Source organism: Bos indicus x Bos taurus, chromosome X (genome assembly GCF_003369695.1).
Source record: "Bos indicus x Bos taurus breed Angus x Brahman F1 hybrid chromosome X, Bos_hybrid_MaternalHap_v2.0, whole genome shotgun sequence".
NCBI classification, from domain to species: domain Eukaryota; kingdom Metazoa; phylum Chordata; class Mammalia; order Artiodactyla; family Bovidae; genus Bos; species Bos indicus x Bos taurus.
In genome coordinates, this window is record NC_040105.1 from 141,252,941 (window position 1) to 141,267,888 (window position 14,948).

General features: G+C 45.1%; 1 protein-coding gene across 2 annotated transcripts in view; it reads left to right on the top strand.

Annotated features, from left to right (window-relative positions):
* Window positions 1-14,876, top strand: part of TMEM255A (transmembrane protein 255A) — a 48,055-nt gene extending 33,179 nt beyond the window's left edge. For both annotated transcript variants that reach the window (XM_027535215.1, XM_027535216.1), the window contains 2 exons: window positions 5,631-5,774; window positions 12,538-14,876. In XM_027535215.1, the coding sequence (XP_027391016.1) occupies window positions 5,631-5,774; window positions 12,538-12,696 (303 nt within the window). In that variant the 3' untranslated portion in view covers window positions 12,697-14,876. The remainder of the gene's footprint in view (window positions 1-5,630; window positions 5,775-12,537) is intronic.
* The last annotated feature ends 72 nt before the right edge of the window (window positions 14,877-14,948 follow it).

Consider the following 14,948-nt stretch of genomic DNA (forward strand, 5'->3'; position numbering starts at 1 on the left):
GGACTCCGCGCTTTCACTGCCCAGGGCGCCGGTTCAATCCCTGGTCCGGGAAGTGAGGTTCCACAAGCCACAGGGCATATGGCACAGCCAAAGGAAAAAAAAAATGTAGCTGCCTTCAAACATCTTAAGTCGAAGGAGCCAGGTCATGTCCTCAGCCTGCAAACATGTCTTGTTAACATGAGACACTGCCTGTGTTTTTGATGCATATTCTGGGGACGGGTGGGGTTCATGCTGGTTATGTAAACATAGCCTGTCATTACCCCAACTCATCCCACACACACTTTTAGTAGAATATCTTTTGGGGTAGTTTTTCCTGTTACAGACTTCAGGAGAGCTGGAAGGAAAGACGTTTTTTAGCTACAGGTAAGAAGTAGGGCTGTCTCCCCCTCCCCAGGAATTTCCTCCTGCAGTTTCTCCAGAAAGCTGCTTGTCCATATTCACATGGGTGTGAATATGCATCTCAGGGCTCAGCACCCAGGAGGTCCTCCATAGTCCTGGGGGCCTTCCCTCTTTTGCTTTTAAAGCACTTCAAAGCTTTTGTTTGCTTATTTAATAAACCTTGATCTCTAATTATGGAGATAATAGCTTTAGAGCTCTGGTTCTCAACCTGGCCTCCGATTAGAATACAATCACCTGAGGTGCTTTAAAAAATCTGCCGGCCTGGGCCACTCCTCCAGAATGCCAATTTAATGGGTCTAAATCGAAGCTCAGGCAGCAGTACTTTTAAAAAAGCCCTCCTAGTGATTCCAGTCTGTGGCTACACTGCGTGCATGCTCTGTTGCTCAGTTGTGTCTGACTCTTCTCAGGAGAGCTCAAGCCCTAAGCCTGGTGGAGGCATGGGGCTAGGGTGGGGGGCAGCTTGGAGGGAGAAGGCTGTCCTCTCAGTTTGAGCCTGACGGAGCTTTGGCATGAGAAAGCTTCTTCAGAAAAGCTGTTTCTGGGTTGGGGCTTCTTTGGAGAAAAGAATGCACTTTGTCCTTTTCTTTAAAACTTGGAGTATAGTTGCTTTACGAGGTTGTGTTACTTTCTACTGTGCAGCAAAATGAATTAGCTATACATATACATATATCCCCTCCTTTTTTGGATTTCCTTCCCATTTAGGTCACCATGTAGCACCAAGTAGAGTTTTCCCAGGGGACAGACGAAGAGAAGCTTCTGGTTGGGGTTGGCGAGTTGAGATGGGACATCCGATGGGTGTTAAGGGTTCTCTGAATTTCCTCTGAGCTCTGAGAGGTGGACAGCTAAGCACCCTGAGGCACAGACTGACTGGCGGCCACCTGCTAGGCTCTGTGGGGCTCCTGCAAGGACCCCTATCACAACTCAGCTGACCATTGATGTATAGATTTATTTCTTAACTCTTTTTTAAAAAATCGTTGAGGTATAGTTGACTTTACTATAGCATATTAGTTTCAGGTGTACTATGTGGCCTGTTCATTTCACTGTGACCTTTGATCTCTAGGGGATTAAGGGGTTTGTTGACAGTCTATCCTGAGAGGTGGCAGTAATAGCCCCTTTACTCTCTATAAAGGGCATTTGCACAATTCCTTTCTCCGCTCCTCTCCCACTACTACTGCCTCATGCCTCATTACTCCCACCATTAACAGTTGAGGAAACAGGCCCATAGGAAGTCAAGTGACCTGCCCACGGCTAAATAGCAGAGCTGGGAGTGGAGCCCAGGTAGGTCAAATGCCAGAGCCTTTGCTCCTGCCGCTCCATCACACTCCGAATGCCCCTGAGGATCATTCGGCCAGCCCTTTCTGGTTCCATAGGTGTTTTAACACACATCACCTCCTTTGTTGAGTTTCTTTAATTTTAAAAATTAAAAGCCAGTTGTTTCCAACTGTTGGGAGCTTCTCTGAGAAATGAGGAGGAGAGTGAGGGAAGACCTGAGCCTCATCCAGTGCCAAGCCTGGGAACCCAATTGAGGGCCAGTGGGGAAAACAAAAGATGAAGGCAAAGAGCAGAGGCAGGAAATTTGATTCATGACAAGAGAGAGCAAGTATGAGCTATATATTACGACAGGGCACCAAAGAAGAACCATTGTTTTGATCGCTTTATGAAAATGAGACATGGTATAGAAAATCCTGGAACATCAACCAGAAAATCCTTGGCCTACGTCCAAACGTGCTTGATGCCTCATGGTGATGTGTCTCCACCCTGAGTAGAATGCCTTAGGGGCCTCAGGGAGGCCCAGAGGAGCTGGCTGATGAAAGGCATTCCTGAGGAGTGAGGCCAGGAGCCAAAGGCTGTGAGCTGGCAGCCTTCAATGGGATCAACTCGGAGCACTGTTTCCAGAGTTGTGGGAGCCTGAAAGGAAAAAGGACGTCTTCATTCCCTGACCAGAGGGGCTTGGTGCCAAGGATCTTAAAGAAATGTTGGATGACCACAGTGTTTGTGGCTCAAAGATATGAGAACTTGAGATGAATCATAAGAAGTGATACTGTCTTGCCATTTTTTGCTACTTAGTGTCTCTGGTGTAAAGTAGGGAGAAATCAAAGTGGTCTTCTTTCCAAAGTCCACAATCATTGTCTTTGAAGGGACTCAGTTCTGTCCGGGTGAGATGGATTTGACCATTTCCTGTGCCTGGAGGAGGAAATGGCTACCCACTCCAGTATTCTTGTCTGGAGAATCCCATGGACAGAGGAGCCTGGTGGGCTACAGTCCATGGGGTCGCAAAGAGTCAGACGCGACTAAAGCAGCTTAGCACAGCACAGCACATTTCCTGTGCTTGCAAATCACCGTTTGTTTCACTGGAGCTCAGAATGCTACTTATCAGAAGTGGAGATCTCATAACTTAAGCCCCAGAATTATTGGTACAGAAACACACATTCCTATATACACACACGAATAGAAACAGAGCCCAGATTTATTGTAAAATCAGAATTATGGATTTAAAACTGTAACTAGACCATGCTCTGGGGCAATCCCTTTTGCTCCTTCCCTGTACCACTCCCAACTTCACCCCCCTTGACACTCTCAACCTCTGTTGGTACCTTGTCCATTTTCTCTACATCCTCTGCATCTCTCATCTGTGGCTCTCCTGTGCTTATTTCATCTTCCTCCTGTGTTTCTTTCTAATATTCAACTTCCTTTCAAAGAGGATCCTGGACCCCCAGCCTTGCTACACACAAAAAACCTTTTCTAGATCGTTTATATTCCCCAATTGCATCTCTGTGGTTACGTGTGTATGCTCAGTCGTGTCCCACTCTTTGTGACCCTATGGACTGTAGCCCGCCAGGCTTCTCTGTCCATGGGATTCTCCAGGCAAGAACACTGGAGTGGGTTGTCATTTCCTCCTCTAGGGGATCTTCCCGACCCAGGGATTGAACCTGCATCCCTTGCATCTCCTGCACCGGCTCTTTACCATTGAGCCACCTGAGAAGCCCTCTCTTTGCATAAAAGAGCTGGTTTCATTTTGCAAGAGTTGGAGGGTGTGGTTTTAACTGGCACAAGGCCAAGGGAACATGATTTCTGGGACTTCCTCAGGCGTGACATTTCTTCTTGGAATCCTGGTGGAGAGGTAAGGGCATTGCTGAACACTCCGCTTCTGTAATGCGAGCCAGCCCTTAGAATGGTCAAGACCTCAGCCCTCTCCCACACATGAGAGAGGCTGAGAAACATTTCTGTGGTTGTCTGTGAGCAGCATCATAATGACTGAGGTTTGTAGCTCTTCAAACCTCCTAGAGATGTAAACAGTAACCCACTCCAAGGAAGAGAGCAACAGACTGTGTTGAAACTTGCTCTACGGGAGTTTCCTCTGCCAACACCCCAACATGGTTGCCTGTGCCATTGCCAAAGCCTGCCCACACATTTTCATCACTTGAGAGGAAGCTTCTGCTCACCGTTAACACAAAGTAGATACATACCAGAAACAAGACACATGGACTTTGTGGACAGCTCTAGATTATATGCACGAACAGAGGGGGTGTCAATGACATGGACCATGGAAAGGACATTTCTCCCACACCTTGAGCCATGTGGCACTCATAAGGTACAAAGCACAGTCCTGCTTGGGAACTCATGAGCAGTGGTGACTTCCTCTAGCAGTGTTTTGGCCTTATTGAAATCCAGACTCCCATCCTAGACAAGATTGCTTTTAACCCTTGAAGGGCTACACACACCACCATGTTATAAAAAGGGTATTCAATTCTTTCTGCATTGTTTTATTTTCCCCAAAATGTGTGTGTGTGTGGAGGGGTATCAATATACTCTACTTGGTCTTTCTTGGTTTCTGTGCTAAGATTTTGCCTCCAGCCCCCAGGGCTGAGGCGAAGTGAATACCTTCATGTGTGCCTGCGAGCTCCTTAGTGAGGTTGGAATCTGCAAGAATCCTTACAGTTTTTCCAAACTCTTCATGATTAATCATATTTTTGTCACAGTGAGAGCAATAGTCTTGTTGGTTTAACATTTTGTATTGGGGGGGTGGTTCTCAATTTTTTTTTCCTTTGTGTTTTTGAAAGTCAAAGATTTCAACTATCGGTTTGAATTTTTCAAAATAGTGTGGGGAAATGATACAAGTGATACGTAGTAGTTGTGAAAACTTCGGCTGTCTAATTGAGAGTACAGAGTCCCCATTTACTTCCTAATACCACTGCCCTCCCCAGACACAGCCATAGCTAACAATTTGTTGTGAATCTTTCCAGATTAATTTCATTGACAAGTGTATATTTATATATAATTGTTTGGGTCTTTACATAAACTGGGATTATGCTTTGGTAATAGAACATGGTGACTTTTTAAAAGATTTTATTTTTAGAGCAATTTTAGATTCACAACAAAACTGAGATGAAGGTACAGAGATTTCCCATAAACTTTCTTCCCCAACACACAGCCTTCCCCATTATCAGCCTCCCCCATTATCAACATCCCCCACAGAGTGGTACATTTGTTAGCAAGGATGAATCTATATTGACGCATCATAATTACCCAAAGTCCATAGTTTACCTTAGGGCCCACTCTTGATGTTGTAATTCTATGGGACATAGAATATTGGACAAATGTATTGGACAAATGAATTCTATTGGACAGGTGTATAATGACATATATCCATCATTCTGGCAGCACACAGTATTTTCACTGCCCTAAGTAGCCTCTGCGTTCTGCCTGTTCATCCTTCTTCCCAATCCCAACCCCTGACAACCAGTGATCTTTTATTGTCTCCATAGTTTTGTCAATGGCTTGCTTTCTTAAACATTGTTTTTAATTTTAATTTTTGACTGCATGCAGGCTTTCTCTAGTTGCAGTGACCAGGGTCTACTCTTCGTTGTGGTGTGTGGGTTTCTCATTGCCATGGCTTCTCTTGTTGCAGAGGCTGGGTTCTAGGCCCTCAGGCTCAGCAGTTGTGGCGCCTGGGCTTAGTTATCTCGTGGCATGTGGGATCCTCTCGGACCAGGGGTTGAGCCTGCATCCTCTGCATTGGCAGGCGGATTTTTAACCACTGAAGCACCGTGGAAGCCCTGTTTTTGTTTTTTATATTTACAAGTATATCCTGGACAACTTCCCTGTCACTAACTATAGGTGCACATCATCATTTATCAACAGGTCCATAGTATTCTGTAGAATGGATGTCCCGTGGTTTATTTACCCATTCCCCCAGTGATGAACATTTATATTGTTTTTTGATTTTACAGAACCCAACTCTCCCAGCACTGAACTGCTCTGTTGAAAATGCCCATCCAACTGTTTCTTACTATGCTCGTCCTCAAGTGGCATCCTACAACACCTACTACCATAGCCCTCCTCACCTGCCACCTTATTCTGCTTATGACTTTCAGGTACGTTTTGAGAGAAAAAAAAGAAGTCCCTGTTACCCTTGCTCTTGCTCATCCTCTCTTATTCTCTCCCTATTTTGGATCCTTCCTAATATATATGAGGTAGCCAGGCTCTCCATCCCGCAGCCTGTGGGTACCCGTGAAGCTTAAGGACTGCATAGGCAGGCAGTGATGGCGGAGGCTGGGAAAGACACAAGAGGAGAAGCAACAGAGTGACAGACGAAAGGGGGAGAGAAGGAGATAGGATTCAGATGTCCCAAGGAGCGCTGACCTCCCCTGAGGTACTCATGAGTACATCACCACAGACCCCTGTCCAATGGTGGCTTTTTCCATTCCTCTGCTACAGGAAGAGGCTTGTCTAGTCCTGTTCCATAGCACAAGGACACGCTGAATCACACAAGGGTTTGAATCAAATCTGTAATGAGAAAGCAGTCCCTTCGTTTTTTCTAGACTTCCTAACTGGGACTATACAGAGAAAATATTTTTTATAACACCCTTCTCCCTTCCTTTTTAATTTTTTTGCCTTGTTATCATGTGGGTCAGAAATAGTGTTACCAAATTTGCACTTTCCCACTTTCCTTTTGAGCTAAGATGAAGCACAGAAAAACAGAACCCAAAAGGCACTTCATTAAAGGGAATTCATTGTACGTGGTCAGAGCGCTGAACTAGACACTTCAGGAAAACAAATGAAACGGTCTTTTAGGCATTTACAGTGATTATAAACCCTGGACCACAGAAGAGTGGGATTCCACTCCAATCTGGTTAATTCAAAATTTGGGGACCAGGGAAATGCCTTTGAAAGGAGGCAAACCCATAATGAATTTTGTTCTATTGACTAAGAGTCCTGAATGTTCCAAGGGGACATAAAAGCATGACTGTTTGGGGGTGCTTCCAATTAACCAGCCAGTTTAGAAAAACAGAGCCCTTGGAAAACCTAATTTCTGCCTCAGATTAACAAAATAGTTGAAACTGAAAACCCTCCCCATTTAGTTGAGTAAAGTGTACTCTGGTTTGATTTAGACACTGTATGGGCAGGTCTAGGACTCTATACTGCAATAGGAGTACGTCTCTATAGTGTGAATGTGGACTTGTTCACTGTCACAAAATACAGCACCAGCACAAGGAGACATCCATTAAAGCCTGGGGGAAAGTGTTAGAACTTGTTTTAAAGCCTACTGTATTCACAGGTAGACAACTCAGGGAACTTGTTCCCCAAATAGATAATATAGACTGAAAAACACAAATATGCTCTGAAAGGGCATAGATAATTGCAATAGTGACAGGGACAAAAAGGAATCCTTTAAGAGAATTCAGGGACATTGAACCTAGCATGAGAGGGTCACCATTCTTTGAGGCATCCATAACCAAAAGTCATCCTAGGATAGAGGGGCCACGCATGGCTCCCAAGAGGCTGCTTCCATTTTTTTTATATGGAAGTAAATTATATTGATTAGATTGGTTTTTGGACTTTTCACTTTATAACAAACCTCTGGAGTAGGAACAGTAACCTCCTTAGTAATGGCTGCTGCAAACTCTTAAGATAGGAAGTCCCTGTTTATGTAATGGAGCTATCTTTCTGTCCATCATCACTCATTCAAAACCATCCCAGGTATGAAAACAAGGTTCCCCAATGCCAGTGGTGGCCCAGGCTGTCGTTTTCAGTTCAGTCAGTGTTTACTCTGTGTTCACATGTGCTTGGAGCTATGGATGTAGAGACTGAGTGAGACCTAGGCCTGCATTACGAGGTCAGTCTAAGGACCTGAGTGGGGATGCTCAGGGACAGCAGCGAGGACAGAGATGTATATCCAGGTCTGTCTGAGGCCAGAGGCTGGCTTGGGGGAGTCTTTGGAGAAGCTGTAAATCTGAGCACACTATTGATCTTTTCCCCAGTTAGTTTCAGAATATTTCCATGTTTTACTGCTTTAAATTATGGGCTTTATAATCATTACTCAGAAAGGTTCTCTTGACTCACCCTTACCGTGTGATTACATGGCTCCCCACTCCAAGGACTGCTGGGCCACTTCTTATACCTCTCCTGGTTCTTTCCAGAGGTTCAAGCTGTCTTTTCTATTTCCTTTTTGGAGATGTTCTAAAGTTGTGGGTTTTAAGGGATGTGATTTATTTATTTGGCTTCACTGGGTCCCCAATGCAGTGCACAGGCTCTTCGTTGAGGTGCATGGGCTTTCTCTAGTTACTGTGTGGGCTTCTCTAGATGTGTCGCATGGGCTTAACTGCCCTGCGGCATGTTGGCATGTGGGAATTTAGTTCCCTGACCAGGGATTGAACCTGTGTCCCCCGCATTGGAAGGCAGTTTCTCAACCACTGGACCACCAGGGAGATCCCTAAGGGATATGTTTTTAGGTGGTATTTGTTTCCCTCTAGAACTTATACAGCATTTTGTTTTAGTATTTGAATGGAGCTTTCTTTTGTTCACCAAGTTCCAGTTCCTTATCGTTTCATACAAGGAAATACCAGTCTTTACCCAAGAAAGCCAGGAGGATTAGGGCCATCTGCTGTGTTCCCAGATAAATGGAAAGCAGTCAGCAAAATGCATACCAGCTCTGACAATAAAAGCAGCAGAAGCACAGACCTAACAACAGCAACAACAAGCCAGAGTGCCCTTATTCTCTTACATTGTATTGGGGAACCAAATAATAGCAGGAAAATGGACCTTTCTGGGCTTTGTTCTGAATGATTTCCCCAATTTGATCATTTCCAAATAGAACTATTTATGTCACTTTGAAGACTTCTCTCTCCCTTTTTACCCCTGAGGCTGATGAGATTTATAGGATATTCTTCTAACCCCGCAAAGTCACACCCTTATTGGGTAGCTGTCCAGTCAGGAAGCTTGGGAAGCATTTCTTGTGGTCAGATGGGAGCAAGGACGTGGGTCTGCTCAGGTGGCCCTGAGGATGTCGTGAGGGCTGAGCTTGGAGAAACAGGATTCTTGCAGACTTTGGACTTGAAGCCAAGGCTGTCAGTGCCTCCTTGCTCACCTTCCTGCACTCACTTCTCTTGTACCTTGCACCCACTTCCAGGTAGCCAGGCAGTCCATATCCTATAGGGTATGAAACATCAGTTTCTACTTCTGCTGGGAAATTCAACCCTGTGTAGCTTTGGGGTCTGCTTCCCTGGGGACTCAGTGGTAAAGAATCCACCTGCCCAATGCAGGAGATGTGGGTTCAATCCCTGGGTCAGGAAGATCCCCTGGAGAAGGGAATGGCACCCCACTCCAGTATTCTTGCCTGGGAAATCCCATGGACAGAGGAGCCTGGAGTGTTATAGTCCATGGGATTGAAAAAGAGTCGGACCTGACTTAGTGGCTAAACAACAACAACAAGTTTTGGGGTAAATCCCTTAACGATTCCAGTCTGACCTACTGGGCCAGAATCCCGACTTCACTCTAACCATGTCCCTGTCCTGTCCAATTGGTGAATTGCCAAGTTTAGCTTAAAACAAAAGCCTTTGTAAAATGCCACTGCCTCTGTGGATGGTCTTTGTTAAATCACAGAAAGGTACACTAGGTTTCTATGTAGCCACTGAAAAAGATCCATTATAAATTGGGCCTACTGAATGAGAGAGTGGAGGTTGTCTTGGGGGAGATGGTAGATGGAGCAGGTGACTGACAACCTTAGCAGGCTGCCACCGCCACTCAGCCTTCTATTTCCCCTCTCCTGCCAAGCTTCTCCTTGCCTCTCCTCCTCTCTCTTGTTTCTGATCCCTCGCTTTGCTCCCACTCTTCTCTCTGTCTCTCCTGGGTTTGCTTTCTGGGCCAGAAACAGAGGGGGAATGCAAAGAACCAAGAGACCCTGGATTTCACCCTTGGAACACAGCATCTTTTGCTGGTGTAACCTTCATCACCCGGCCAGTTCCAGGGCTCTTCAGGGAGTCACTGCTTCCCAGCGCTTCTGAAGAGAGAAGCACACGTGATAGAAATGCACATGGGTCTTGCAGAGTGTGGGTCCGCCTGGGGCAGGGAGGGGCAGATTGAAGTGGGAGAGGGAGGGGCAGATTGAGGCGGGAGAGAAGTGTCTGTGAGGGTGTTCCCACCTCCTCTGTCCCTGCGATAAGCCACCCCAGCCTCTCAGAAGCAGCTCAGGAAGCTCAGAGCCCAGCAGTAAGCTATTTAGATGCTTTTCATGCTTTTCATGCTTTGTGGTGCGAAAAGATTCAAAGCTCTGTTCTTCTGAGTGGCCGTCCTGTCCCGTTAGTCAAGTCTTAGGCAGGAACTAAAATGTACCGGGCCTGCTCCCCAGCTGCAACAAAGCCAAAGCTTTCCCAAGGTAACTGCCTGTTGCTAGGAAACTGCATGGTGGTGCCCACCCCCTCCAACCCACTATCCCAAGGGCGGGGGGTGGACTATGGCCAGTTAGCTCCCTCGCTCTGCCATTTATTCCTAAAACTCCAGCATCATCAGAGGGCAGTGAGAAGCATCCCACCCCTATCCCCCTAAATACCTTCTTATACGGGAAACTTCCCTGGTAGCTCAGTTGGTAAAGAATCTGCCTGCAATGCAGGAGACCCCGGTTTGATTCCTGGATCAAGAAGGTCCCCTGGAGAAGGGATAGGCTACCCACTCCAGTACTGTGGCCTGGAGAATTCCATTGGACTATAGGGTCACAAAGAGTCGGACACGACTGAGCGACTTCCACTTTCACATCACGGGAAACTGAGAGGTGAAAACCCAAGGTGGCTGTACCAGTCTCCTTAGGATCAAAGTCTACAACTGCCCCCAGCAGCCTGTTACTGCCTCTCAGGACAGAATGGGCTTTAGCTCCATCTTTGAAACTTGCCTTCCCTTCTGTGTCTAGTGGGCAGAGAACTGGCCTCCTGACTCTATCCTGGAGCGGGATTTAGAAAGGCAGAGTGTCACAACCCTGGACACAGAGATGTTGTTCCTGGTGGGATTTTGCTCTCCTCTCTGGTTTAAGAGGACAGCGAAAGCAACAGAGGAGGAGGGAGAGAGAGGAGAGATCATGAGATCAGTGTCAAAGGAAGCATATCTCTTCCTGGAGGGAGAAGAAATTTGGAGATTTTTGGAAGCAGTCTGGCTTGTCTCAAGTCAACTGCCTCAAGCTCTTTTATCTTTTTTTTTTTTTTTTTTTCTGCTGCACCATGCAGCATGTGAGAGCTTAGTTCCTCAACCAGGGATTAATCCCGTGCCCTCTGCATTGGAAGCATTAACCACTGCATTGTAAGCATTAACCACATAACCAGGGAAGTCCCTCAAGGTTTTTTTTTTTTCGTCTTTAAAGGCTTTCTATGACCCTTTCATTCCTTCTCTCAGATCAAAAGGGTGGATGGGGTGGGGGAGGATCAGTCCTGACATTATGTGGTAGGAGACAGAGATTTCAATGTCTAAAGCAAGACCTAGAAACCAGGATACCCCTTTCTAAGGAGTACGGAAGTCAGGACTGGGGATAAGGAGAATCAGCCAACTGGTCTCAGGCTCCAGACACCTCACGGCAAAGCTGACTCTAGATTGTTCTAGGCCTGGAAATGACATGATCAGCTTAGACTCTAGGGCTTCACAGGTAGCTCAGTGGTAAAGAACCCACCTCCCAAGCAAGAGACGTGAGTTTGACCTCTGATCCAGGAAGATCCCCTGGAGAAGGAAATGGCAACCCACTCTAGTATTCTTGCCTGGGAAATCACATGGACAGAGGAGCCTGGTGGGCTACAGTTCCTAGGGTATCAAAGAGTCAGACATGACTTAACAACTAAACGGTCAACCACTTTGACTCTGGCCAGCAGAACAAAGTAAAGGTATTGACCTCCCCAAACAGCACTTGAACTCTTGAGAAATTTTGGTATAAGTGGGTCTTCTTTTAAAAAAATACAGCAGTTCCTCCTAGAGCTAAGGCACAACAGAAAATTGCCATTCTACAGCCCTATTCATTGGCTCTTATTGGAGACCCCTTCAGCCTTCAGGCCTCAGCCATGCTCCACCACTGGAGCAAGGCCACGGTACCCACAAGATGTGACTGTAGACTTTGAAAATAGATTTTATTTCTAAAAAATTCTTCTGTGCTCTATGAGTGACTGAAGTCTTAGTCACTCATCCAACATTGATTGAGCAACTTCTACTTGCCAATCACTGTTCTGCGCTCTGGGGGAGACAGCAGTGACCAAAACAGGTCAACTCTCCTTGAGTAGGAAAGTCAGGGTCAAGGGTGTACACTGGCCGGGAAAGAGAAGTGGCAGATTGACTCCTCACATGCTGATTCACTGGGAATTTTTTTTGTATCCCGTATCTCACTCCCTTCCCAAAGTGCCATGCATGCTCCATTGCTCTGTCATATCCAACTCTTAATGACACCATGAACTGTAGCCCACCAGGCTCCTCTGTCCATGGGATTTCCCGGGCAAGAATAATGGAGTAGGTTGCCATCTCCTTTTCCAGGAGATCTTCCCAACCCAGGGATCGAACCCATGTCTCTTGTATTGGCAGGCGGGTTCTTTACCACGAGCCACCTGGGAAGCCCCCCCAAAATAACCCAGAAGTAGGAGCAACAGGATAACTGACTGACTGAGAGGTCCAAAGGGCTGGGGAAGAGGATTCCAAGGCATCTCTGCCTGAGCTTTGCAGCTTGAGTGAAAGTTGGACCAGCTCCGTTTTATGGCCCTCAATAACCCTGCGAGGTTTAGGGGCTCTTGGTTGTTCCAAACCAGAACACACTGGGTCCATATTCATTTTTAAATAATGACTAATGTTGGGGAATTGCAACCTCATGGTGGAAACTGATGTTTTATTTTGATTGCACAGCATTCCAGCGCCTTTCCATCCTCCCCTCCCTCTGGACTTTCTGACGAGCCCCAGTCTGCCTCGCCTTCGCCCAGCTACATGTGGTCCTCGAGTGCTCCACCCCGTTACTCTCCACCTTACTATCCGCCTTTTGAGAAGCCACCCCCTTACAGCCCCTAAAGAGGAATGCCCGCTGGCTGTTGAGATTATTGTGGCTTTTGTATTTCTGCTTTAGTGGAAGTGTGTAGGGTACAAAATTTAAACTGTGACTCATACATAAAGTTTGACAGTGGCCTGCCAGGCTAGGGAAAGATAGAGAAGAAGTTTATTTGTTATTAGTGCAGAGGAGGGGTGGCCAGGCTGAGCCCAGCAGTTCTGAGCAGGACAGTGCGAGGCTGGGGAGCCATCTCAGCAAGAAGCGTCTCTGGTCTGGGCCTGCATTACACTATGGCCCCACCTCTATAGGCCGCAGAAGCATGGTTGCCATCTGCTTCACTTGGTGTAAAAGGAGTGTTGTCCTCACCCTTAGCAGATTGCCACCCTAGCACCTCAGTTGAAGCGCCTGGCTTAGAGGCCCTCTCTTTCCCTCCCACTGAAGTCAGTCCCTAAGGAAAATTTCCCAGATGATAGGGCTACACGGTAGTTCCAGTGCAGAGAGTTCTGGCTAAGATTTTGTTTGCTTGTGTCTGATGCTGAATAAAGCTGGCCATGTCCCTTACTCCTTTCTTCTCTGTATTGTAAAAATGGCTGTTGTGATCATTCAGCTCAGCTTTTGTGATTGGTACCTCCCAAAGGGAAAAGTGCAATATTCCTTCGAGTAGTGGGGAACAGGATTGATTGTTCAAGAAGCACTGACATACACAGAGCAGCATGTGAGATGTTTTAAGTAGATCCCAGTTATACATCAGGTAACTTAGGAAAACAGCGGTTTACTACATGTTGCATTTGCTGTGGGAGATAGAAATCTTACGGTTAAAACTGAGTTTTAAAAATGCTAGATTAGGTTCTTGAAATGTCACTAATCTTTGTGACTATTTAATCTTCAAATATTGTGCTTCAACCCCAGCAAACCGCACGTATCCTGCACCCTACCCCAAAAGAATCATCTGTATTTTAATGCCACTGCTCTAATTGGTCCTTTTTTCTGTTGAGACCAATCGTGACAGTGTTCAAGATTATGGAAGTGTTACAATGCCGCTTTAAGTCTGCAAAACCTCAAATGTAGCCAACTTGACAAACTCTTAAGTGTTATTGTAGATTTAAAATCCATTTGGCACATTGTGGTATTTGTACAGTTCTTTTAATTATACATAGCTTTAAACCTCAACCTGATGAATTTAACACTTTGGCACCCATGCCTTCACTTCAGAATGAACACTTTCATTGCGATCTTATGTTAACCTGAGAATTGATTTAAAGGAAGATTGATAATCCTACACTTGTAAAAAAAAAATACAGGGCTATTGTATTTTAGACAGAACATATACAGGAAAAATTTCCAGCCAATTTTGCTACCTCCCAACTTGATGGATTAGAGGTAGCAGGCAAATGCTGGTGCTCCCATCTACCTTGTAGACACCCAGCCATCAAGAATTCTCAAGGCACAACAAGTGCGCTCACTGTTCACAGTAAATGTTTGCAAAACATTCAGTTTAACTTTTGACATCACAAATGACGTCTCTCTGAATTTCAAATCTGAACAATTATAATCTTTTTGCGTTATATAACACTATTATTTTCTACTGTTCTGAGCATATTAAAATTCTATTGGATTTCAAAAAGGGACTAATAACCAATTGACTTACTATACAAATATCAACTTGTGATACTCAATGAAATTTCTTGCTGTTTACACTTTACATTTTGCTTTAATGAACGTGTATGAGTATTTAATTTTTTAAAAGGCACCATTACACAGTATATCCTACATTTATCACATTTCTTAAAGTGTTAAGATTCTAGGACTCATTTCTATGTATTTTTCTTACTTTACAAAATAACTTGAAACAGTATAGATTTTGTAACTTAATTTTAGCAGCTTCTTTTTTTATTACATTGAATTATAACAACTGCATGTTACCTTAGAAAAGTTAATATTTGCTGCTTTACTCTTTTGCAAAAACATTTGCTGTAATGAAGGAATTTGTATTTCCAAAATGTACCTTGACTGCATTTTGTAATATTTACCGCTTTATTCCTAATTCTGCTTTAAAGTATTGAACTGGGCATGAAAAATTAAAATATTAATCCAGAACCTGTGTAAACTGGATATTGCTTAAAATCTGTATCACTGCCATGTTGGAAACCCAGACTGCTTTTGTGATGTTTCAAATTAATAAAACTATCCTCCTCCTTATCAACTTACATGTGTCTTCATGGAATCAACAGAAGTATCACAAATGCTCTAAAGCAACTGACAGCAGCTGACTCAC